This window comes from Leucoraja erinacea, chromosome 18, assembly GCF_028641065.1.
Source record: "Leucoraja erinacea ecotype New England chromosome 18, Leri_hhj_1, whole genome shotgun sequence".
Classification (NCBI taxonomy): Eukaryota; Metazoa; Chordata; class Chondrichthyes; order Rajiformes; family Rajidae; genus Leucoraja; species Leucoraja erinaceus.
In genome coordinates, this window is record NC_073394.1 from 24,927,526 (window position 1) to 24,955,381 (window position 27,856).

At 40.4% G+C, this 27,856-nt stretch overlaps 1 protein-coding gene and 1 non-coding gene across 3 annotated transcripts in view; both read right to left on the minus strand.

The window, feature by feature from the left end:
• The window catches only part of LOC129705823 (nucleosome assembly protein 1-like 4), an 80,503-nt gene that overhangs the window by 16,753 nt on the left and 35,894 nt on the right, over window positions 1-27,856 (minus strand). For both annotated transcript variants that reach the window (XM_055649654.1, XM_055649655.1), the window contains exons 9-12: window positions 20,091-20,230; window positions 18,775-18,920; window positions 5,349-5,374; window positions 4,450-4,569 (exon numbers count right to left, since the gene is read on the minus strand). In XM_055649654.1, the coding sequence (XP_055505629.1) occupies window positions 4,450-4,569; window positions 5,349-5,374; window positions 18,775-18,920; window positions 20,091-20,230 (432 nt within the window). The remainder of the gene's footprint in view (window positions 1-4,449; window positions 4,570-5,348; window positions 5,375-18,774; window positions 18,921-20,090; window positions 20,231-27,856) is intronic.
• LOC129706026 (small nucleolar RNA SNORA54) lies at window positions 19,543-19,672 on the minus strand. The gene has a single exon (XR_008724998.1). It is a non-coding gene; the product is annotated as a small nucleolar RNA SNORA54 (small nucleolar RNA).

The window sequence follows — 27,856 nt, forward strand, 5'->3', positions numbered from 1 at the left end:
CTCCCTCCTTGCTCTCTCTCCCTCCTTCATCTCTTTTCCTCCCTCTCTCCACCTCCCTCCCTACCATTATTTCTCCCTCATCCTCTTATTCCCTCCCTCCCTCTCTCCTTCTCCCCAAACAGTCTGTGAGCCATAGCGCTATGTGTAAAGGCAATAGCGCTCCAGCTGGTAGCGCTATAATTAGAACCCATAGCGCTGTTTGTTTAAATTCACACGCGTTAAACCTGGAGCGGGACAGGCAGATCAAAGCTTACAAAAATAATCATCCAGATCTTGAAATTTAAAATACTAATAGATTTAATCTGCTATAATTTTTAGTTAGTTTGCATTTAGGCAGCAAGATGAAACAGGAAGTCGGGCCGATTTAAAAAAAATCCGTATTTTACAAAGAAAATTCATACATCTGTATTCTTATCGCATTTCCGTACAAAATACGGAAAATTCATACTACTTAACAGCTCTGTAATAGGCACAATGGAAACAGTCACTGCAGTCCAACGTCTGCGGATTAAGTTGCCTAACACTTGCCTGTACCCGACGTATGTCTATCGAAACCATTCCTATCCATCTACCTGCCTTATTGCCTTTTATAATCGTACCCGCCTCTATCATTTTCTCTGGCAGCTCAGCTTCACTGGGGAAAATTTGCTGGAGTGTAAAACTACTATTGCACCCATTTTCAATTTTTAATGCAATACTTAAGAGTAAAAATGATTCTTTGGTATTTGCTGATCACACTGAGAAATAGGGGTGCCTCATGCTCTTCTACAAGTGGGAAGGGTCATTGATATAAGGAATTAAAATGCAATGAGAAAAACATCTGCCAGTTGGATTGCAAACAAGAAATGACAAGTGTAGCAGAGCTTTTTGCATAATTGTAATTGATCTGATTAAAACTGAATGTTGTATGTTACATTGGGCATAAAAGATCAAACAAATGTTACAGCACAGAAATTAATAATAAAGTCTTGGATATCAAATATTAACTATTTCTCTTTCTACAAATGTTGACTTACTTGCTGAGTCTTTCCAACAGGCTTTATTTTTAGAATGGAAATTAATGGTTAGATTGTTTACTTGTGATCTTAATCAAGACACAAAAGCATTTTCAACATTCTGCAAACTAGAAAGGAGTTAACTTAATCTCATGTCCCTCAAATAAAGACATGAAGCATAAACATTAATGGACAGATTCAATTACATTTGCAAGTCAGGAGCAGATGAAACTCTGGAATACACTCATGATCACATAACTCGTTAATATTCCCCAGAACATTTCTTGGAAAAATTAGCAGGTTACTCGTTTAAATTTTGTCTTTTTTTAAAGCACATTAACTATCGCTTAAACTTTCAATTTCCAAAAGCCTCATTAATGAGGACAGGTGACACTAAAGTAGGTGGTATTGTAGACAATGAAGATGGTGATCAAACATTACAGCAGGATCTTGATCAGCAGGGCAAGAGGGCTGAGAAATGGCTAATGAAGTTTAATGCAGATAGGTGCGAGCATTTGCATTTAGGGAAATCAAACTTGGGCAGAATCATCAGAATGGTAGAGCCCTGGATAGTGTTGTAAAGCAGAGAGATCTAGGGATACAGGTGCACAGTTCCCTGATAGTGGGGTCACAGATAGATAGTGTGGTAATGTCGTATTTTGGTACATCAGCCATCATCAGTCGGGGTAATGAATGAAGAAGATAGTCACAAGAAGCTGGAGTAACAGCATGTCAGGCAACATCACTGGAGAAAAATAGTTGATGTTTTGGGTTTGAACCCTTGTTCAGACAAAAAAAAGTTACCCCAGCATTTTGTGTCTATCTATGGTATAAAATGCTGCAGGAAATCTGCAGTATCGTCTTACACAATGAATATAGAAGTTGGGATGTTGTCACAGTTGTACAAGACGTTGGCGATGCATTTAAAGTATTGTGTTCAGTTTTGATCATTCTGCTATAGGAAGGATGTAATTAAGCTGGAAAGAGTGTAGAGAAAATTTACAATGATGCTGCCAGGACTTGAGGGCCTGAGCTATAGGGAAATATTGGGCAGAATATGACTTTGAGCACAGGAGATTTAAAGTATGATCTTATAGAGGTGATAAATACCATGAGGTGAATTCATAAGGTGAATGGTTTGTTACCCGGGTAGTGGGATCAAGACCCAGAAGATGTAGCTTTAAAATGAGGTGCAAGATTTAATAAAACCTGATGGGCAACCATTTCCACTAAGAGGGTGATAGGCACTTGGAGCAAGCTGCTAGAGGAGGTATTTGAGGCAGGTACTATAACAACATTTAAAAGACACCTGGACAGGAACATGGATAGGAAATGGGCCACATGGGTCTAGCTTAAATCGGGCATCCTGGTCGGCATGGACGAGATGGATCAAAGGGCCCAATTCCATGCTGTATGACTATGACTGGCTAGAACATATAATATAGCACAGGAAAAGGCCTTACAGTTCACAATGTCTGTGCAGAACATGATGCCACGATAAATTGCATATGACCCTGCATATGATCCACATTCCTCATTGCACCTCCCCTTTCATATCAATGTGCCCATCTAAAATCCTCTTAAGTCACCATCATATCTGCCCTCAACACCACTGGTCACCCTTGTAAAAAAAATATACCCTGCACAACTCCTTTAAATATTTCCCCTCTAACTTTAAAGCCATCACCTCTAATTTTTGACATTTCCACCTGAGAAAAAGATTTCGATTTTCTATCCCATCTATGCCTCTCATAAATTTTATATACTTCTATCAAGTCTTTACTTAACCTAGTTAACCTGTTCTATGCCTCCACATCCTTTCTAACCACTTCATTAAAACTCCCATCTATGATGCTCACATCATCCCAGATGATCCAGAATGTGTCCAAGTCCAGATCCAGTTTCTTGACAGTGTTAGTCAGAAGCTGCAGTTGGGCACATCCTACAGCTGTAGTCACCAGGGACACTGGAAGTTTCCATGATATCCTATATCCTGTAGGAGCAGCATATCACTGTCATCCCAACTTCACTAAGTCAGAAGAGTAAAGTTAAAAGACTTTAACTTTCCTTACCTATAATTCTGCTCCAGAACCTCACGACAAAGTTAAAATCAGCAGTTACTACTCAAAGACTGAACTCAGAATCTCACAGCCACTCTCACAATGGCCGCTTCACTAAACCAGGCTCCCTTATATTCTGAAGCTAACAACCCCATTCCTAATGGCTGTTTTTTAAATCTTCAGTGCTCCTCTTCTCAGCAGTTCCTTGGGGAACTAACATTCTTCCTTGTTCTATTGTTGTTTAATATTGCGACTAAGCATTTAAACCATCAAAAAAAACCCAAAGTATTTAGTGCTTTGCAACAATAAGTGATACACCCACACAAACCTTTGCCATCAGTGGCAGAGGTTACAGCACTTGTTCCTCTGGATTCTAACTTAAATTGGTGCATGATGGTCAGCACTGATGGCTGGTTTCCGTGCTGTATGACTCTAATGCTAATCTAGATATTCTCCAAGTATTGAGGAAACTTGTCAAAGCATTTTTTAATCCAAACCCATCTTAGTCCATTTAGAGTCTTCTACAGGTTTGCCCTCTTATAATCACTTAATTATTTTAATGAGGGTTGACCTGTGATTGACCAGTTTGCAAATTTATTGATAATGCTTGACCTCTTGCCACAAAAATACTTTAGCTAGTTTCAAATCCTTTGTCACCTCCTCAGGATTCAACATTCATTTTAACTGAGCAAATTGTCATTAATAAAAGTGTCCTTACCATTGAGTCACTTACTCTCACCATACCTTGGACAAACAGCCATCATAATCAACGACTTGTCCTATCCCAGTCATTCCTCCTTATCCCCACTCCCGTCAGACAGAAGATACAAAAGCTTGAAAGTGGGTACCATCACACTCAGGAACAGCCTCTTCCCCAGTGTCATCAGGCTTCTGAACAGTCCCACCATAAGCCAGGGTACTGTCCAATTCACCTCTACCCATAGCCAACACTGGATTATGTCTTTGGAACTAGTGTGTTATCATGCTGAGAACTATATTCTGCACACTGTATCTTCTTCCACTTTGCTCTACTTATTGTACCCGAGTTTGACTTGATTGTATTTATGTGTAGTGTTATCTGGTCTGATTGGAAAGCATGGAAAATAAAGCTTTTCACTGAACCTCGGTACACGTGACAATAATAAACACAAATCTAAAACCTAACAGAACCCAAATGTTTCAATTGATATTTATTTTTTCAGCCCTTTTAAGAGAAACAGAATCTTTGCATTATTTTACCAGCAGAAGGATTGCAAATTCAAGAACATTTCAAGTGTCAGTATCTTAGTTCCTGTGCAACTTTAGTTTCTCCTCAATCGAACTCAAGGTTCGATGATTGGACTATTGCCTGTCTTAAAGTTTCTGTTAAAATTACATATTAGAAATATACTCACATCTTCATCATCATCTATAGCTTCTCCAGTGAAATATAGAACTGCTCGAGGAACTATCCGCTCACGGAAAAAATGCCCAATTTCAAAATCTGTGGCTAAATTAAATTCTGAATCTTCATCCTAGAAAAGCAAAACCGTTAGCAGCTATCCTTGGTAAATATGCAGCGCAATATGTAATAATTAATTTGCACCAATATTAATATTATGATTCTGGTAAGTTCTTTATAGGAGAATCATAAAGGACAAGTTTGTATACAAAGTTAGGAACTATTAATAAGACTGATGGGAATATTAGTTTAATCATTTAACCTTGCCAACTGAGATAGTTTCCAAGGTTATAGAATCCATTGTATAATAACGATAGATGTGATTTGCACAGAAACAATAAATTCTCATAAAACTACGCTGATAATAAAATAAAATTTGACAAAGTATGTCATTTCTATTAAAAGTATTGCAGAACATTGGATTGTTAATAAAAATCTAGAAAGAAAATTTGATTCTTAACAATATTATCATTATGGTCTCAGTGGCACTGTTATAAGAGGTTTGAGACCTTGGAGAAAGGCTGCTAAAAAGTTTAACCACAATACGTTCACTATTCCATTTCATAAATGTATATGTAAGCTTTGATTGCTGCTTACAGGCAGGAAGTTAATTTTTTTAAATTATATCTGCATCAATCACAAGATAAGCAATTATTGCCCATCTTTAGCTGTCCCTTGAGAAAAAGGTTGCTACTCAGTGCTTGCCAGAACCTTCTAGAATCAATTACACAGGGTGCATCTGAACCACTGAAGACTACAAGAAATAACGATCACACGGAGCAAATACATTTGAAATGTAATTGTAATCAGACTATCAATTCTTTACTCATCACGAACTCCAAGAAAACTTACCATTTCAGCCTCGCCATGTCCAGAAACTGAAAAAAAGATTAAAAAGTGTCAGTTTGGTCTTTGCCTTGGGCAAATCTCTTGGGGTTGAGGAAGATGTATTCCAAGGAATACCACATAATTTGTTTTTATAAATACAAGGAAAAAAAACAAAACAGACAGTGGTCATGTGACCTGATGAAACCAGCATGCCAGGGCAGGAATAATCCTCAAACACCTTATCTCAAATCAATTTCCAACTCATTCAATTACCACATCCTCCTTTTCAATAGCAGACTCCTCCCGAACACTGATTTCTGCATTTTACAAAGAAAATGCAAACAACTTAAAAATGTTTGGACAACCACTGATTTGTAAACCCATGCAAATGAAGCATTTTCTATCATATACCAAAATTACACTGCCTGAATAAATGGTCCAAAATGTAAAACCATTTAATTCAGGACATTAAAAACCTCAAAATAGAAAAGTAATTTGAGCGCAAAAGTTCCCCAACAGTCAACAGCTGACAGCCAATACCAGAGTGAGGAAATACAATACAGCATCATTAACTAATTTAGCCTTCAAGGGTAACAGATCATTTAAAAAGATTTTTATAAAGATTTTACATGATTTGTGCAGAATACATTAACTGTACTCATAACCACTCAAGTGTGATAGACATGCACGCCTAGTCATCTGGCAACGATTAAAAAGTGCACATAATTATGAACACATTTGCAAATTCATACTGCATGCAGCTTTACCAATAGTGGATCACACTACATGCAGCTAGATCACGTCTGCATATTCCCATTTAAAAAATTCCAGTTTGCGTTTTTATAGGCCAGCAATTACTAATGAATGAAAAAAATCTGTTATAATGCGTGTTTTCATAACGCAAATTGCATATAACATGATTGATGCATTAAGGCACACCATTTGTACGATGCGGACTGAATTGGTTATAGCATGCATGATTTCTATCAAGAGCTGGAGGACCACTGAATAGTTACTTTGGAAATTGACAAGCAGGAAATAGCTGTCTTGGAAAAAAGTCTCAGGAAAATAAATTGTTCCCATATAACCTCAACAAATTAATCAGACACCAATGTCTCTTGTTTAGGAAGGAACTGCAGATGCTGGTTTAAACCATAGACACAAAAAGCTGGAGTATTCAGCGAGACAGGCAGCATCTCTGGAGAGAACGAATGGATGACATTTCAGGTCGAGACCTTCTGAAGAAGGGTCTCGACCCGAAACGTCACCCATTCATTCCTTCTCACCAATGTCTCTTAACAGGTTCACAAAAATGCTGGAGAAACTCAACGGGTGCAGCAGCATCTATGGAGCAAAGGAAATAGGCAACGTTTCGGGCCGAAACCCTTCTTCAGACTGACAGTCTGAACAGTCTCTTAACAGTTCACCGGGAGAGGCCGTTGGAATAAATGAGAAATTGCTTCTATTAATACGTGTAATTAGCTCAAATAAATAATTTGTCATTTTAGCTTGCAGTGATAAAAATAAACTTGTAGATGTTAATAAGACCTATTTTTGAAAATCCTGTGGGATAAAACTTTGTTACTATGAGTGTGAAACACTCTAGCTCCTAACCTCCTTTTCTCCATTTAGGCTGTGGGCCGAGCAGCTTTGTTACAGTGTTTCGTGACTCAAGTCACAGAACTACATGCAATTTTCACATATTGTGTAAAAATATTATATAAATCACCCCTGAAACTCGTCATGAACAAGACTTGCACATTTTTTATTTATTTTTTTACTTTAAATTTTTTTGTTTGTTTATTTTATTAGAAGTTAATACAGCACAAAACAGTAGTGGCACCTAATTTTAGGTGCCAACTATGTAATACCGTAATCCATTCTATGTACAACCTCTAGTTTTATGTTATAAGAAGGAAGTAAGCAGGACAAGAAAAAGAAAACAATAGAAAGGGGAAAAAGTGGAAAAATAGATGGTAGAGAGTAGAAAAACGTGAAGTGTGTATATAAAAAATAAAAAAAAGGAAGAGAGAAAATGGAAAGTAGAAATAGAAGAGAAGGCCCCTTAAAAGAGAATTTTTCAAATCTGTATTCGGAGATGTAGATCTATCCGCGTCATGAACTGAAATCAGCAATCCTTACGGTACCGCTGCATCACATGATTCCAAAAAGTCAATGAAAGGAGACCAACTCCTTAAGAATTGGTCATATTTATCTATTAGTCGGAGTCTCATTTCTTCAAGGCGTGCTATGTCCATCATATTCCTAATCCACATTTTAACAGTTGGTGTGGTTGTATTTTCCCAAAATGTAAGTATCAATTTCTTTCCAATTAGTAACCCATAATTTAAAATAACATTTTGATCTTTATTTAAATTGGTATCTTCTCCTATTATTCCAAATATAATCCATTCTGTTTTGGGTTCTATTCTTGACTTGAAAATTTTTGTGAATATATCAAATATATCACTCCAAAATTTATTCAACTTTGTACATCCTACAAATGAGTGTGTTATATTAGCGTTTTGAAACAAACATTTATCGCATCTGGGAGAGACGTTTGGATAAAATTTATTCAACCTCGTTTTTGAATAATATAGTCTATGTAATAATTTGAATTGAATTAAATTATGTCTTGCATTAATAGAACAGTTATTTGTATTCATCAAATACTTTTCCCATCTATCCTTCGAGATCTTTATCATTAGCTCTTGTTCCCAATCTTCCCTTAATGCTTCTGTTGAGGGTGATTCTCTATTTAATATATTATTATAAAAGTATGATATTAATTTTTGTGAATCAGCCTTAATATTCATTGCTTCTTCTAAAGGATCTAAAAATATAGTTTGAAATCTATGTGTATATTTCTTCATAAAGTCACATACCTGTATATATTTAAAATATTGATTATCCTTCAATTTAAATTTAAATTTTAATTGTTGAAATGATAACAGTTTGCCCACTTCATACATATCCCCTACTTTCCTAATCCCCAGTCTATCCCATTGTTGATATGTGTTGTCGATGAGAGAAGGTTTGAATGCGGGGTTGTTCAATAGTGGGGTTAGTACTGATAAATTATTTGCACATTTTTATTAGAGAAAAAACGGAAAGATTTTGGGTATTTTTAGTCCAATCAAAGCACGCTTAACATTGAGTTGTATGCCAGTTGGCCAATCACACGCTTTGCTTCAGGCTAGCACACAACATGGCTGAGAGGACTTCACTGATGCCCGTTTTACTGGAGATTCCGATGAAAGTTTACATGTCGTGGAAACTTGCAGCAGGGTAATTGAATTTAGTGAGAAAAGCATTAAGAAGTCTGAAGAATGCAGCTAAGTGGATAGAAGACAGTCCTGAAAGCAAAGTCCCTGCTGCGGTGCTGCAACACAAAGTTGTGACACTTTGTGAATCAACTCGAACTGAAAGGTAAGATCTAAAGTCTGAATTTATGAAAATTAATCTGTATGGACTTTAATTAATTTAATTGCACCCTTTATAATGTGAAAAAATTAGATTTGGAGGCTGTACATTCACTCATTCATTCCTTCCTTCATTCACTCACTCAATCATGAAGTTGAGGGCCTAAACTACATGTATCAATAACAAGGTAAATTAAACATTTTCACTAATGCTAGCTTGTTGTAGAGTAATAAGTCTTAACCATCAAATCTCGTAGCTGCCTGCGATAACTTACCGGGAAAAAGTGCTCCGATCGCGTATTTAACATAGTGAAGCCGCGGTCTCAATTAAAAAGCGGCCGATTCGCGAACGCGGAGCTGCGGATCATCTCCGCGGGCGGGGGGGCTGTACATAGTGCCGTCCGTAGCGGCCATTTCCAGGCTCCGACCGCGGGAGAAAAACAGAGGAATATTCATTGCACTTTATAGGCTGCCATTGGAGTGAGAAATGGTAAGAAATGGCTGATGTTTATGTAGAAATGAATTGGTGTATGTGAACTTGAACTAATTTATCTATGGTAGTAACAGTGTTATATTCATTAACATTAAGAAGAGGTTGAAATGTTATGAATTGAAGTCCATGCAGACTTAATGACTATGAGATGGGTTTTTTTTTGTAGCCTCTGCCTGACCTTCCACAGGGGATGGTCTCCCCTGCCATTATATATATATATATATATAGTTTAAATGGACTGCAACACGGAAATAGGCTGCCCATCGTGTAATATGGGCATTGGCCACTAGGTGGCGCTTACTTTCCCGATCTCATTTTCTAATTAGTTTAATTAATTAATGTGCAACTTCCGGCAATGACGAGTTATGACATCCTTCTCAATTATATTTCATCTAAATCTGTGGAAAATTTCATGTAGTTCTGTGACTTGGGTCACGAAAAATAATTTCTAGACACATTCCTGAAGCTCGGCCCACAGCCTAATTGGCAAAATTGTTTATATTATGCAATTTGTACAAATGTAGCTTCTTGGAAATGCCGTAGAGCAGAACTAACTACTTAAAAAAAGGGGCAGATTTCACTGCCTGCACAATCAGCAGTCTGATACCTAGCCCAAAAGTTTTTTACATTTGAACGTTGTGTAAAAATAATATTTATTGCAAATAAAATTGAGGAACCTTACACAATGCCTCAATTATATCTGGGTTTAGTATTCAAACTGAGGACGCAGTCGCAATCTCGACCTGAAACCTATTCCTTCTCTCCAGAGATGCTGCCTGTCCCGCTGAGTTACTCTAGCTTTTTGTGTCCATCTTCGGTTTAAACCAGCATCTGCAGTTCCTTCTTACGCACAATCTCATAAGAATTTTTTGAAACTATATTCATTTTGATTCGTTCAAATACATCAAGGTGACTGCCCAGGATTTGACCAATGCTTTGAATGTATGAGCATATGATTTTTGATGCTTCAAGTTTTAGCTTCTGTATAATGAGTTCATGCTATGCAGCTTTTAAAATAGAAATCAGGATCTCCTTTTAGAAACAATAGTGAAACTGATTCAGCCAATCTGCTTTAATACATTCTTTCATCGGAATCCATTCCTTAATGATTAACCATGGGACTGAGGATGCTAAATGCCTGCTCCAGCTACATGTCATGATTAACACAGTTGGCACCAAGCCAACGTCTGCTACTTCCTGATGGCTGACAATTTTTTATCAATGTTGTAATTAGAGGTATGTTAAACATCCACACCCTTGTTAACTATTTCTCAATGCATTTTATGTACCAATTGCATTCCTTTCTATCAGTTCAGTGGAAGGCTTGGCTGATCAAATTCCAATTATACCTCTAGTATTTCTCCTTGTTGCTAGGAGAATGCCTTATTCATACTTAAACGCTAACATTCTTCAATGGGGGTGAAAGCTAACAAGACTAGAGCAAACGTGTTACTAAGGAGGGCTCATTGAAGGTGTAAACTGCCAGATTAAAGAAAATGGATTCTCTTATTTGGTGGATAATAGACCCTTGTTTGCCTTTAATCGTTTTGTGGGAACAGACATAGACACTCGATCTGGAAGCAACTGCTTCCCTTTTAAGTAACTTTACCACCAAGTTCCATCCTGCACTCAAATTCATGTGGACCATCTCCGACACCTCCCTCCCCTTTCTTGATCTCACAGTCTCCATCACAGGAGATTAGACTATCGACTGATGTCCATTACAAACCCACCGACTCCCACAACTATCTTGACCACACTTCTTCCCAAAGACTATCTCCTACTCACAATTTCTCCAACTACGCCCCATCTGCACCCAAGATGTGTTCCATACCAGGACAACTGTGGCAGGACTTGAATGCCATCACCTCCTGCAAGGCAAAATCAGGTGGCACCTCAAACAAAAGCAAAGCATCACTCCCTGACGAGCTAAATGAATTCTACACATGGATTGATAGGGAGAATACTGATGCGCCTTCCCAAGCACGCATCTGCCCTGATGGTATTACAGTCAGTCAGTCAGTCACAGTCACAGAGGCCAAAGTCAGAAGATCCTTCAGGGGGCAAACCCTCGGAAAGCGCCTGGACCTGATGGTATACCCGGTCCAGTTCTCAAGACCTGTGCAGACCAACGGGCTGGAGTTTTTGTGGACATTTTCAACCTCGCACTTCTGAGGTCTGAGGTTCCCACCTGCTTTAAGAGGGCATCAATAACACTGGTGCCCAAGAATAGTATGGTGACAATGACTGTCGACCAGTGGCACTAACGTCTGTGGTGATGAAGTGCATCAAGAGGTTGGTTATGGGGCATATCAATTCCTATCTCGACAAGAACTTCGACCCATTACAGTTCACCTACCACCACAACAGGTCAACGGAGGATGCGATCTCACTGGCTCTCCACGCCGCATTGGGCCACTTGGGCAATAAAAAATACTTACATCAGGCTGTTGTTTATAGACTACAGCTTGGCATTCAATACCATCATCCCCTCCAAGCTAGTTACCAAGCTCATGGAACTGGGTCTCTGCGCATCACTCTGCAATTGGACCCTCGACTTCCTCATCCACAGACCAATCTGGTCGAATTGGCAGAAATACTTCATCCTCAGTAACAATCAGTATGGGAGCACCTCAAAGCTGCGAGCTCACCCCCCTGCTTTACTCACTCTATACACATGACTGTGTAGCCGGACATAGTGCGAACTCCATCATCAAGTTTGCCAACGATACCAGTATTGTTGGATGAATTACAGATGGTGATGAGTCAGGGTATAGAAGTGAGATCGACAGATTGACCACATGGTGCCAGCACAACAACCTGGCTCTCAACATCAGTAAAACCAAGGAACTCATTGTGGACTTTGGAAGGGGAAGGATGAGGACTCACAATCCTATTTACATCAACGGGTCGATGGTGGAGAGGGTTAAAAACATCAAATTCCTGGGCGTGCATATTTCTGAAGATCTTTCCTGGACCCAGCACACTGATGCAATTATAAAGAAGGCACATCAGCGCCTCTACTTCCTGAGAAGACTACGGATATTCGGTATGTCAAAGAGGATTCTCTTGAACTTCTACAGGTGCACAGTAGAGAGCATACTGGCTGGTTGCATCGTGGTCTGGTTTGGCAACTTGAAAGTCCAGGAGAGGAAAAGACTGCAAAAAGTTGTGAACACTGTCCAGTCCATCACCGCCTTTGATCTCCCCCCCCACCCCGACGAAGGGATCTTTGATGATGTTGGCTGCCTTTTTGAACTACAACAGACTATTATTATTATTATAGCACTATATTTTTTTATTTATTGAGTATGCGTGCATGTGTATATATACACACTGAATTTTTTTTCCCCCCCGTTATGTACTCTGTTGTGCTGCAGCAAGCAAGAATTTCAATGTCCTATCTGGGACATATGACAATAAAACACTCTTGCATTCGTTAGGGAACGGGGGTTCCCCTCTCCCATCATACATGAGGCCCTCACACGTCTCCTCGGTATCCCGCAGCTCCGCCGTTGTTCCCCCTCCCCCCTAGTCCTTACCTTTCACCCCATCAGCCGTGGCATACACCACACACTAGTCCGACATTTTCGCCACCTCCAACAGGATCCCGCCACTAGTCACATCTTCCCATCTCCACCCCTTTCCGCCTCATCATTACTTTTTTGCATATCTTTCACTCATTGTTCTATATCTCTCATTTCCCTTTTCCGTGACTTTCGGTCTGAGGATGTGGCTAGACCTGAAACGTCACCCATTCCTTCTCCCCAGAGATGCTGCCTGTCCCGCTGAGTTGCTCCAGCTTTTTGTGTCTATCTTCCCTTTTAAGTACATTTGGTGCTTCAAACATTGTGTTTTGCAAGGCAGAGGAAAAACTATGGAGATTGTCTTTGCTTGAATATTACCCAGAAATATAACTCAGTCAAATTGATTTGTGCATCCATTACCAACAGCGTTTAAATTAGCCTACAAAAACAAATCAGGTGTTTAAATATTGCAACTGGTTCTTAGGTTTCCATTATTATTTTGTGTGGTTCACAATATTGCTCTCAGATTAATATTATTCATTTAAAATGTGAAAGTGGGGCAAAATTGGGTGGCAAGAGAGCAGCAGATTATAAATTCATCAAATGGGTACCAGACCAAGCAAAAGAGCAACAAGATTTCTTTCTCAGGCTTCTTATCATTACCATGAGATGTTACTAACCAAATCTTATTTCTTAAACATTTAAACATTATTAAATCATACCTTTTGACTACATTTTATAAAATAATGAATTATAATTTCAGTAGATGATAAATGAATACCTAAAATGATAGGATAGAAATGTGGAGGCAGTCAAGCCTTTATAATTAATATCATTTAAGAGAGTCTGTAATTCTACAGGTGTAGATTATATGTCCATGTTTAACCTTTTTCCAAAAGGATTTTTCTGTTTAAAAGACCAGGCAGGAGATTTCACTAGTTCACTGCTAATTTCATTTTTTTTCTCTCCTAAAAACATCAAAACGAATTAATTTTAATGTCTGTGCAATCCAATTAGTTTTGGCTAGCATTTATTAGACTTACACATTTAAAATTGCAATTTAAATCACAATGCAAGGTCTCAGTTCAAATAGAAATATTTAATCTAAACTGTATTCCAGATGGCCCTCTGAGATCATTTAGCATTTCAGCTCGTGGATTGATTTAAATTCAACCATACTGAAGAGATCGGTCTTTCATAGCAAGGGCAATAACATATTTCACTGCAATTCCTATTGCTCACCAACATCCCCACAATACCTATAAATTAGAGCTAATACTGTTAATTGAATTAAACCTATATCTTTGATAAAAAATTGAATTGTTGTCCGTTAAATTATTTAACTTCTGAATTGTGATATAGAAGCAAATTCTCTTTCTAGCTTGGGGAAAAAAAGAGGGAGCATTTGAACCAAAGGAAGAATTATATATTTTAAGAAACTAAGAATAGGGAGTTTCATTATGGTCTTTTAATTTTTGCCACTGAAAATTAAAATCACAGGTGAATAATAAAACCTACATCCGTGATTTAGAGTTGTGCGTGTGCATATAGACACCTAGTAATTTCTTCCCGACAATGATCCAAAAATAATTTAAGTTGTTCAATTATTGGCATTGTCAACTAACTCCCAGAAAACAAGTATACTGAGAGAAGCACCAAAAAACACAAAAGCTTCAGATTAATTAAAAAATGTTTGATCTGAATTAAAAAACAGTTAATCTTGAAAGAGGCAACTGCTGTACATAATTTAAGATTATTAAAGTCCATCTTTCTGCACCTCTATACTAAATGTATGCCACGCTAGCATACATTTCTACCATTAATAGAAACGTTCCAACCCTACATTTTATGGCATTGCTATAGAACCGAAATTCTACCTTTGAAAAGTTATTCTTGGGTAACTATATTGCAATCTTTAATTGGTAAAAGGGAGAGCATGTGTGCAAATGTTTTTTTCCACTGATGATTCACCACAGACAACTTAAATCGAGAAATTACACATTTTAAGATCCAATAAAACTGCACCATGGTTGGCATTTCAAATTTTCAATCCCTTAAAAGAAAAACATTGATCTTTCAGGGAGTCCTTTTAATAAAGTCTTTCAAGAAGAAAGCACATCAAAGAATTGATAGGCAGTGAAAGTGAACAGCAGAGAGCACTCTTTCTTGGACAACGTGATTTTGTTTTAATTACTCAGTGAATGGAATGGAAAAGTGCTTATGTGGTGGAAAGCACCTTTTATTCTGTGGTAAGATACACATACCATTTGCGTTACTTCATACTTAAAAAGACGACCAATATTATGAGCAATGCTGTTTATACATAAACTCCGAGCGAGATACCTCAAAATAATTTCTGAATTATTATGTTACTTTCTTATACTCATCACAAACTGTTAATAATTTGGGTCTAAACCTTTTAATTTTTAAAGTTTTCTAGACCAAGTGGGACCCGTTCCCCCAATGCAATATTCCACCACTCACCCATAGCCCTCGTGCGCAGGCACGGCTCATTTCCCCTCATCCCCCAGCAATCACACCCCCTCCTCTTCACCCTCCCTCTCCTCCTCCCCTCCCTCACTCTCCTTTCCCTTGGCCTTAGTCACTCCCTCCCTCGCTCAAGCCTCAGCGCCGCAGTCATTTGAAATCACAAACTTGCGGGGAGACTTTTAGTGATCCGCATGTGCGGAATTTAAAATAACTGAAAGTCAGTCAGTCACTTTTTGAAAACGGATTTTTTAACAATGTAAATGAGATCCCATTGTGATGTCATACGCTGCTAATGGCAAGTGGGGGCGCTGTTTAAATTTTTTTTAAGTTTGGCGGGGCGGGAGGGGAGAGGAGGGATGTGGGAGGAGGGATGTGTGTCTGTGTGGGAGGGGGGATGCGTGGGGGCGGGAGGAAGAGTTGTGGGGGGAGAGGGGGTGTGTGGGCGGGGGGAGTGAGGTTAGAGAAAAGACGGGGGGGAGGAGCTTCGGGAGAGAGGGGGGTAACACGGGGAATGGGGAGGAGCCAGCGAGGGGGACCAGAGGAGTAGTGGCTGGAATTGGCGGTGCAATGGGGACTCACAGCAGGTCGCTGGTCGTTCTCCTCCGCCGGGATCAGTCTCTGCTTTCCGTTTGGCTACATCGGCAACATCTCTGACTCTGGGCTGGGTCTCCGACGCTGGGTTGCTTCGGGTCCCTCTGAAAATAGCGTCCGGTTGGAAACCTCCGCCGGCCATCTTCAGCTCCAGTAAAGACACGATGGCGCAGGAAGGGGCGGACCGTCCCGGTGAGTGACAGGGGAAGAGACTAATCCGCACGGCGCCGAACGGCAGAAGAGATCGATCTGCGCGCGCGTGGTTTTTACGATTTTTTAAACTCACTAACTTTGACGACATTCAACCGATCGGAACGAAACTTAGTGCAATCGCAACATAGAACGGTGAGTGAACTGGCGAAAAATCGTAGCGTTATCGCGAACCGTTTTTTGCTCAAATAGAAAGACCGCACAAACCGGAAGATAACAAGATCAGAGTTTTAGTTATGTATAGATATCATTTAGTTACAGCTGGCAGATTCTCAACTTTCTATTCCAAATGAAAGTCTTCTTAAAATTCTGTATTCTGCATTCCAAAAAGCATTTCATCCTGTGTAATTTTCTAACAACACAACTTTCCAAGGACTTCCACAGGCATAAATTACAACTGCTTTCAACAATCAGGCTAAAATGTATACCGTGCCAAACACCATTGCTATGCTCTGGACTTGATATTGAATTTAGAACTTCAGGTAAATGTCCCATTTGTGATACTGTTTGTCTCTATCACCCCCCCCCCCCCCCCCCATTATCACAGACCGACCTGTGAAGCATATCCTGCAACTTGCTTTTTTACATTCGTAAGATGAGTTCTCACTCGCTAATTGCCCTTTACATCACGTATTTATGAGTTGCTAACTGCCCCCCATTAAGTTATCAAACCCGATGACCTTGCCTACAATGTATCCTCACAGCAACAGCTGGCCTCTCTGTGCTACCCAACTCTCTCACGTCAGCTCAGCAACTTAAATCTAGCTTTTTTCGCTGTTCCAGCTGCGACAAAGGGTTTTTGAGCTAAACCAATCTGACAGATGCTGCCTCATCTGCTGAATGTTTTGAACATTTTATTTTTATTTCAGGTTTCCAGTACAGGTGCACAACCTTTTATCCGAAGATCCAAATAACGAAAACCTCCGAATAGCGAACATTTTTTCGGTCCTTGAAGAAAGGTCCTTGAAAACGTTCACTGAGGGCGGCCTGCAGAGGTGACAGTGGAACCTCTGGTCGGTCCTCGAAGAAAGGGGAACTAAATCCCCATTCATAAAAGAGTAGGTGAGGGTATATTGCGCGGGAGGGTTAATAATTGACAATATGCTGCTGCCTGCCCGCTGAGTTAAAAAGTTCCCACGGTAGACTCACGATACACAGTGTATCATGTGTCTTCCGTGGGAACTTTTTAAACTCGGTGGGCAGGCAGCAGCAGATTGTCGCTCCCTTCAGTTTCACCCCACCTACACCCCTCTGCTTCCCGGCCATGTGTGTGACCCCTTCCCTCCCCTCTCCAGCTCCCCGCTCATTTCACCGGCGCGGGGGCTTTGCACTGTCTTCACGTCGGCGATGCTAGCAGGTCAGCGCCAGTCACCGGAGACGTCAGGACCAACGGGACACCTACCCCCAGGCCCACCACAAGCACGGAGAACCCAGAGACCCACAGCCAACAGCAGCCCAGCCCAGCCCCGCTCCAACTACAGAGGAACCTGGGTTGCGGATGACGGGGTGCAGCTCGGGGCGTCGTAGGGGCCCATCGGGGAGCGGGTTCCTGTTTGTCCTGACGTCTCCGGCCACCCTCCGGGAACTGTACTGCCCTTGCAGGAGAGTGTGGTTGTTTGCAGTTGCAGAGGGATGGGGCAAGGGCGGTACAGTTCCCAGTCTCAACTCCAGTCCAGGGGGGTGGCCGGAGACGTCAGGACCAATGGGACACCGACCCCCAGGCCCACTGCAAGCACGGAGATCCCAGAGACCCACAGCCAGCAGCAACTCCAGCCCAGCCCCGCTCCAACTCCAGAGGAACACGTAGGGGCAGAAGCTGATGGTGTGCAAGGTACGTCTTGTTCTTGGGGTGGCGGATGGGGGGGCGCAGCTCGGGCTGTGGGCGAACTGCCACTTGTCGCCGTAGCGGCCCATCGGGGAGCGGATTCCTCTGGAGTTGGAGGGGGAGGGGGGGGTATTGTGCTGTTTGATCGCCCCCTGCTATCGCAGGGACAGGGAGACACAGCGGCTTTTTAGACTGGTGGGCAATCACTTCCAAAGTTCTGCCCACACAGTCAATACACCTCTCCTACACTGCTTTTCATACAAACATTTATTCTGCAAGAAAAAACTACATTGAAGACTCAAACTCGCGACCGAGTAACTGCCAGGATCGAGGCGCAAACTCGCGACCTAGCTCGGGGATTCAAGAATCCCCGAGCTAGGCCGCCTAAGGGCATGTAGCCCCGCTAGGGTGACATGAGTGCGAGAGGTGATTCAATGCTGCGGGCACATTTACAAATTCAGGAATTCATTCAACACACTGCATTTCATACAGACATTTATTCTGCAAGAAAAAACGGCATTGAAGACACAAACTCGCGACCGAGTAACTGCTGGGATCAAGATGCAAACTCGCGACCTTGCGGATATGAGCCGAGCACTCTACCACTGAGCCAGCTATTAAAATTTACGCTAAAAAATTTCCATTCCGAAGGCCGACAAATTCTGAATTACGAAAAGTGTCTGGTCCCAAGGCTTTCGGATAAAAGGTTGTGCACCTGTACATGCAAGATATTTTTCTCTTCCTTTACTGCAAAAATGCCTCTGTTCCGTGAAAGGTTGACTTGCATATGTACAGACTTTCAACTTTTATTTAAATTCAAAAATTAGACTTTCTCATCACTCAATTTTTGAGAATGGCATTTTGCCTTCAACCGATTCTAAAAACTCCTCACCTTTTACTGGATTAAAGAAGTTGAAGAAGGAATCATTGGGTACTTGTTTGGTGATGGTTCGTACAGTCCCTCTGCCTTTGTGTTTTTGTTTCTTTTTAATAGTTTTCACAGTTACATTCTTTCCTTTCTTCCAGTCAATCGTACACCTGTTAAGAAGTTAACGATTAACCTAAAGCAGAATTGACAGCAACAAAAACGAGCATCTGAGCAGTACTGGGGAATCAGGCTCAAATTAATTTTAAATGTAGCCATTAGTCATTCCTTTAACATTTGAAATCTTTGCATTGATGGTAATGGATGGTAGATCTACACAGGCTTTATGGCAAACTAGATTCCATCTCGCATCTACAGAATCACTATAATAACGCAATATAAAATGTGCCTGAAATGAATTAGTCTTCATACTGTAACAATATAACACTAGAACTCAATCTTGAGTTACAAATAGTACCACTGAACATAAACTATGTTATGTAACAAGACCATACCTGTACGAATCAATTTATCTTGCAGGATTTGTTCAAACGTGTAGCTGGCCAGGTATATTTAACAAGATCAGCACTGTGTTCTCTTTCATGTGCTCGTGTTTTTTTAATTCAAAATGATCCAGATTAATTTCAATTTGAACATATTATAATTGTTATATCTTAAATGCAATGACTGCTAAATAATTGAAGTATTTGGGTACTTTAATTTAAACCTCTCAAGCTCCTTTGTTCAAGAAATATTGTGACAATTGATAAATGCAGCTTCAACTTCGTGGCAAAAACATGTTCCCAACTCTGAAGAGGTCAGAGATAGCATGAAGATCCAACCTACATAGTGCCGGGATTAATGTAGCACTGGAATGGAACCTGATGCAAGACAAGAGACAAGTAACAGGTTACGGACAGTGCAAGGTCCAAGAGATTGAGCATACTTTGAGGATAGAAATATGTCATTTTGCACATTACTATTACAATAGTACTGGCTTCATAAAATGTATAATTATATTAAAATTATTCAGCATGGAATTTTGATTCAAATGGCAGAGAAAGGAGAATATTGTCAATTAACTGGCCAGTTAACCTCCTGCAAGAATGTGTCCAAGTATAGATGGAAGCCAATTAATTTGAATCTTTATTTTAATTTAAGTCATTTAAATCTCATTTTTGGGAAAACAAAGCAGTAATCTGCAGATTGCACCAAACATTACTTTTTTTAAATTAATTCACTGCATAGACTATTTCAACTTATAATAAGGTTATAGTAAAGCTGTCCGATGCTAAAATTAAAGTAGTAATAAAATATCATGTCATTCATGACTTTTCACTCACCCTACAAAGTCAACTATCTCTGGGCCCTCAAAGGAGAAAGGATCAGTCTCATCTGGTTCACACTTCATCTTGTAGGTTTTGGTTAATACAGAGTTTGTGAAGTAATCATTTGGTTCAAAGTGAAATTCTAGTGTAAAACTCTGTGGGAGAAAACAATTAAAACAAAAAACTTTAAAGAGCACACACTGTTGTTTATATCTCCCACTGATCCAAACAGTGTACTCAAAACACCGAATATGTGAACTTTTTAAATAAGTTAGCTGAATGAAAGTAAACTACCCAATTTATTTGCCAATGTTAACCATTAACTACAAATTTCACACAACCAGACTTCTAATTTAAATGTGAATATTCTTTGTAAGCCTCAAAATATTCTAGGACTTACATGAGGATAAGAATATTGTCTTCATAATTACCAAGATTAAATCTTGCCCTTAATTGCCAAGATGAAATATCATCCCACATCTTCCCATAACTTTTTTATCCAAAACCAACGTTCAATGAGATGTAAATGTCTATAGTAGCACGATTGAACAATACACGTGACTAGCGCAAGTTTTCTATTGCCATTAATCGGGATTGTTTTAGATCCAACCCTGGTGGCAGTGTCTTTGTCACTTATTAAGTAAACTGTTAGTGTATTTTTTATAGGTTATGATATACAACCACTTCCTTTGTCACATCCCTATTGGAGCAGTTTACAATGCACTTTCAAATTATCTCCTCAAAGTTAAATAATTGCAAGAACCAACTTGGTTCAAGCCAATATGAAAATAAAATATTTCTCTGTCCCGTGTTTATTATTATACGCTATTAATCCATCAGTCCAATGGAGTCCTAAATTCTAGATGTGTACAGAATTATGAATCAATGACCCTTGCTGAGGAGACTGCTGTCATTTAACCAAATATCAACCACATTATCATTAAGACACGGCAGGCAAAACAAAATATAGTATTGTAGAGAATACTAGATGCTCAACACATTGATTAATACATGCAATCAATTCTACTGACATTTTAAAGTGTTCAGTGCTAACAAGAACTGATTTGCAAGGAACCAAGCAGCAGCAGGCTCATATGTATTTTGCGGCGTATTGGAACCATTTACAATATAAGTACTGGCTTACCTAATGTTTAAGAAGGAACTGCAGATGCTGGAACAATCAAAGGTAGGCAAAAATGCTGGAGAAACTCAGTGGGTGAGGCAACAGCAATGGAGCAAAAGAACGTATGACGTTTCGGGTCGAGACCCTTCTTCAGACTGATGAGGGGATGTGGGGTGGGGGGGGCGGGAAGAAGAAAGGAAGAGGCGGAGACAGTGGGCTGTGGGAGAGCAGGGAAGTAGAGGGGAAAGAGGGAGAAATCAAGGACTACCTGAAATTGGAGAAGTCAATGTTCATACCTTTGAAGTATAAACTACCCAAGCGAAATATTAGATGCTGCTCCTCCAATTTACGGTGGGCTTTACTCTGGCCATGGAGGAGGCCCAGGACAGAAAGGTCAGATTTGGAATGGGAGGGGGAGTTGAAGCGCTGAGCCACCGGGAGATCAAGTTGGTTATTGCGAACTGAGCGGAGCTGTTGGGCGAAACGATCGCCAAGCCTACGCTTGGTCTCACCGATGTAGATCAGCTGACATCAAGAGCAGCGGATGCAATAGATAAGGTTGAAGGAGGTGCACGTGGAAAGACTGCTGAAGTCCTTGGATGGAGTCAGGGGGGGGGCGGAAGGTAAAGCGACAAGTGTAGCATTTCCTGTGGTTGCAAGGGAAAGTGCCAGGGGAGTGAGTGTTTTGGGTGGGAAGGGACGAATTGACCAGGGAGTTACGGAGGGAGCGGTCTCTGCGGAAAGCCGACAGGGAATGAGATGGGAAGATGTGGCCAGTGGTGGGATCCCGTTGGAAGTGGCGAAAATGTCGAAGGATTATCTGCTGTATGTGACGGCTGGTTGGGTGGAAGGCGAGGACAAGGGGGACTCTGCCCTTGTTACGAGTGGGGGGGGAAGATGGGGAGTGAGCAGAGTTACGAGGTATAGAAGAGACCCTGGTGAGAGCCTCATCTACAGTCGAAGAGGGGAATCCCCGTTCCCCCTAAAGAATTAGGACATCTCCGATGCCCTGGTTTGGAACACATTATCCTGGGTGGAGGTGTGGCATAGACGGAGGAATTGGGAGTAGGGGATAGAGTCCTTACAGGAAGCAGGGTGGGAAGAAGTGTAGTCCAGATAGCTATGGGAGTCAGTGGGTTTATAGTAGATGTCGGTCAGAAGTCTGTTGCCTGCGATGGAGATGGAGATGGTGAGATTTAGAAACGGTAGGGAGATGTCGGAAATGGTCCAGGTGAATTTGAGTGCCGGATAGAAGTTCGTGGTGAAATGGATGAAGTCAGTGAGTTCTGCATGGGTGCAGGAGGTACATGATCTTTTTCTATGTACGGAGGATTGTAAAACTGGAGGGCATAGACACAATGAGAGGGGAGAGGGTAACTTATTTTTTTATTTAATCCATATCTGGAATGAGCTGCCAGAGGAAACCATAGATGTGGATACAATTACAACATTTAAACGACATTTGGACGGATATATGGGTAGGTACGGTTTAGAGGGATATGGGCCATATGCAGGGAAATGGGACTTGATCAGCAAGGCAAACTGAAAGGCCTGTTTTAATGTTGTACAGCCCTACCACCATGAAAGGAACAATTGGTGGATTTCACATGTTTAAATGTCAACTGACATGCTCAGTTAAAATACACCCCAAGCTCTTGACAGTTTTTTTGCAGTTCATGTGATTTTTAACATGACAAGCTATGGGCTGGTTGATCAAACCTGTCCCTGGAATCCGATATTACGACAGCACCAAGTTATAATGATCTGAAGAAGGGTCTCGACCTGAAACGACATCCATTCCTTCTCTCCAGAGATCCTGCCTGTCCCGCTGAGTTCCTCCAGCTTTTTGTGTCTATAATGGTTGACTAATGTGTTTTGCAAATGGAAGGGCATTTATGATAAGGTTCTACAGGACTCTACTCAGTCCCTTGTTATTTGTGATAGAAGAATTTACATTGAAGCATTGCAATGATGTACTGCAAAATTAAAAATTGGATCCAAAATTGGCTTGGTATTAAGACGAAGAGGGTGATGGTGGAGTCAGTGTGACTCAAAGCCTGTGACTAATAGTGTACCAGAGGGAATAGTGTACCCTTACTGTTTGTTATATAATAACAATTTGGATACGAATGCAGTTAAACACATTAAATTTGCATGAAAATTGGCGGTTCAAAGTAAGGAGGGTATTTGTAACTATCCAAAAACATTAATCAATTGATAAGATGGGAAGAGGTGAAGGCACCATACAGAATACTTGCCATCATCAGCCAAGGGATAAAATACAAGAGCTGGGAGGTTATGGTACAATATAAAACGTTGGTTAGGCAATGGTTGCTGTACTGCATGCAGTTTGGTAGCCACAAAATAGGAATGTTGTGATTGCACTGGACAGGGTACAGAGGTACTTTTCATTTGGACGATGGTAGGATCTGGCCTGAAGTCCTGGTGGATATGGAAGCCCTCATCACATTTACAAAGCACTTTGAACTGCAGTTGGAGATCCTATGATTTGCAAGTCAATTGAGCTACTGTGGGAAGGAAGATGGTATTAGGCTGCATAACTCTCTCAACCACAAGAACACAATGTGCCAAATGGCCTACTTTCACGCCACAAATTTCCTACGGTTCTATGAATTGCAATACGCAAATAAGAAAGATGGTTACGTTTATTAGATTAAATTTGTACCTTTGTACCTGAGGGTCTGCATATCTCTCACAGACTCCCCAAGATTTGAGATTCACTAAAACTTGGGTATAATTAACAATCCTCGTTTCACCCAGAAAGGTCCGGATTGATTTTAAAACAGATCATATTCTTGCAATATTAAGTAATGCTCATTTCAGAAACACAAATCTTAAAAAAAAAAGTGTATTACAGTGCCACCTGGAGGTTATTTGTAAAATATCCTATGTTCAATTGAGACAGCTGGGAAAAGATGGCATAACAGATGGAAAATTAGAGAAATGGATTGAAATGATGGAGTAAGACAAGGGGTAGACAGTAGGTAGGGGCAGAGGAAAGTGACCAAGGCAATGAACTGCACTGAGGGACAATAGAAAAGCATTAGGAACAACAGAAAAATACAAGACGAGAGATTAGAAGTCCAAAGACTAGAGGACATAGAAACATAGAAAATAGGTGCAGGAGGAGGCCATTCGGCCCTTCGAGCCAGCACCGCCATTTATTGTGATCATAGCTGATCGTCCTCTATCAATAACCCGTGTCTGCCTTCTCCCCATATCCTGCGACTCCACTAGCCCCTAGAGCTCTATCTAACTCTCTCTTAAATCCATCCAGTGGCTTAGCCTCCACTGCCCTCTGTGGCAGGGAATTCCATAAATTCATAAGTGGGGGTGAAAAAGTTTTTTCTCACATCAGTCTTAAATGACCTCCCCTTTATTCTAAGACTGTGGCCCCTGGTTCTGGACTCGCCCAACATTGGGAACATTTTTCTTGCATCTAGCTTGTCCAGTCCTTTTATAAGTTTCTATAAGATCACCCCTTAAGATGACAAGGTGAAATGGGCTAGGTTACTGATATATCGACAGTGGCGATAGAGGGGCTTTTACATAGCCATATGGATATGCAGGGAATGTCGAGGTATGGGTCCTGTGTGGGCAGATGGAATTAGTTTAATGTGGCATCAAGTTTAGCACAGATATAGTGGTCCCAATAGCCTGTTTCTGTGCTATACTTTTCGATGTTCTATAAAAACTAGCAGAAAAATGTGGCATATAATGAGGAAAATATGGCATATAATGAATTGGGGGAAGCTCAGAATGACTTCCGAGGGAGAGGCAGTGTAAGAATGGATAAAACACAAAATGAGAACTGGATAGGACAGAGTAGGAGAATCTTGGAGAGCAACGGTAACAACATGTCACATAGGTTTACAGAAATAAATTAAGTGTTGGTTCATGAGTCGGGAACCAAGATATTTAAGAGTAGAGTGTTTAATTGTCATATGTACCAAAAACAGAACAATTAAATTATTACTTGGAGCAGCATAACAGGTCTGTAGACACAGTACTCCCTCAGGAAGTGAAAAACATTAATACTAATAATATTAGTAAAACCTCGTGTAACCAAGACAGTTGTAATTTAGTTAGTGCTTGTAGCGTTCAAGAGCCTAGCCTGATGGTTGTTGGGAAGACGTTGCTCCTGAACCTGGAGGTCATGGTTTTCAGACTCCTTTTCCTTCTACCAAATGACAGGAGTGAAATAAGAGATGGGCAGGGTGATGTGGGTCCACGATGATGCTGGCTGCATTTCCAAGGCAGCGTCTCCTATAGATCCCCTTGATGGTGGGGCGTTTAGTTCTGGCGATGTCTACCATATTTTGTAATCTCCTTTGCTCCTGGGCATGGATGGCAACTCAAATATGCAATATTGCATCAGTTTCATGGTTAAGTACTATGATTCTGCAGTTCCATTACAAGTCAGGAACAAGTCAAATATCTTGATGACTCTTATAGAATTCTAGATATTGATTTTTTTTAAACCCTTTCTACTGTTAGTTCAGAGCCAGCTGGTCTTCAAATACCTCAACACAAGGATTGCTAATGGTTCTGTACATAGAATGCAACCATGACATTTTAGGATGTTGTTGTTGTAGGGATGTGCCTGGTAAATTTCTTTTCTATAAAAAAAACCATTGTCCTATTATAAATAAAACAAATATCATGTAAAATGGATGCTGAATGGGTCTCCGAGTAACGTGAACCCATGGTTCCAGCTCAGCTAAAACAATCTGCACAGGAGATATGTTGGAACACATTTACCTTTCATAACTAATACAAACTCAAGATCTGTTTGTTAGCATCTTGCACTGGTTCCCATTCCACTACAAGACAATGAAGCTGGATACAATTTTATATAGCTTGACCTTTACCAGAACTGGATACAAGGTTGTGCATGCTGATATACAGATAAGGCAACATGTTGGGTTATGGCTTTCTACTTGTTCTCTGTTGTTCTCTGGTTGTGCACTCCACTTCTTGCTCTTTTGTGAGTAAATCTTTCCTCTCTATCTTTCAATTTATGCTTTGCAGTCCCTTTCGCACTTCTTCCGGAGCTGCCAAGCTTTGTCAGAGCATTTCAGTATTCTAGTACCTGAAAATCAGTATTTTGCTGAGGAAATCAGTATTTTTACGTGGTGCCATTTTGCTGAAAAAATGTATTTTTAATGTGCGGTCATACCCATGTAAGAGTACAAGAATGCGTAACTTTGCTACCAATTGACATGTCTTCTATGCACCTTACTTGACAGTGCATTCATTGCCATCTCTTTGTATACTGCTGTTTGAACAGCTGTTTCCTGCTTTTAGCACCAGATGATGTAGAAGCCATTTTGTAAGCCTCCCTCTCCCTCCCTCCTCTCTCCCCCTCCCTCTTCCTTCCTCTATCCTCCCTTTTTCGTTTAAATTCCCACGTGTTAAATTGACAGCGCTCTGTTTAAACCTGGAGTAAAATAAAAACAGAAAATGCTGGAAATACTCAACGGGCCAAGCAACATCTTTGCAGAGAAAAATAATTGATGTTTCAGGTCAATCACATTTCATCAGATATAGGAAAAGTAAGAAAACATGTATGTTTCAGTTGCAGTGCGAGAGAGATTGAGAGAATAATGCAAATGTCTGGGCGGGTGGATATTACGATTGCCACAGGTGACAAATGCTGTTAATATTCAAGATGGCGATGAATGTTTGTTGATCAGAGCTGATCTGTGTTGGGAAAGTCCAAATAGATTTATTTTTTTCATCCCTACTGTCCGCAATGCTGGAAATGTCTGAGTGCAGAACATAGCAACCATAAGAACGGGCTAACTCTGATAACTTATATCAGAACTCTCATTTTAGAATTCCAACAGCCACTGTTCTGCATCTTGCTGATCCAAGATCACTTTTTTTGTAGCCTTTTTCACTGCAATACTCATCTTTCTCCATTACCTTCCTCTGGACAAATCAACTATAATTACTAGCATTCCTCAGCATTTAATAGATGGCACGAGCTACTCTGCAATGCAGACAATCTTGGTTGCCAATGATAATATTGGGCATTTTGGGTACCTGACAAAATGGGAGTATTTCTGTTTTTGTAAAGCCTGCTTGACATCTTTTACAAAAGCTGCAAAGACCACGAGGATCCAGTGTGTTTGTCGCCTGGGACGAGGTTGAATAAAGGTTGATGTCCAGATGGCCTTTAATTGGTAATATGTATGAGGTTTTGCAGAGGGAGCTAGGTCCTGCTGCAAATGTATGTTCATTATATTTATGCTGCCGCATCCGCTGAGTTTCTCCAGCAATTTTGTCTACCTTCGATTCTCTAGCATCTGCAGTTCCTTCTTGAACAATGCATGCTCAGGATTGGTTAGGAAATGATGGGTTATAATAATGTTGCTAACTATGTTGCATGGTCTTTGCGACGTTACTCGTGATTGGTCAAGGAGAGGGGCTTTGCCCAAATTGTTTACTTTACCTGGTAGAATATTTCTTTGCTTAATGGAACTGTTTCACACTAAGTGCTTTCTATCGAAACCATGTTATGTGATTGGGTTAGGGAACTGTCAGTTAATGTATTTTGTAACCCTTATTGATGATTGGCTTGTAGGGGTTGCCCCCTTGCACCCTCCCCACCCCCCCATGACCCCGGGTCAGT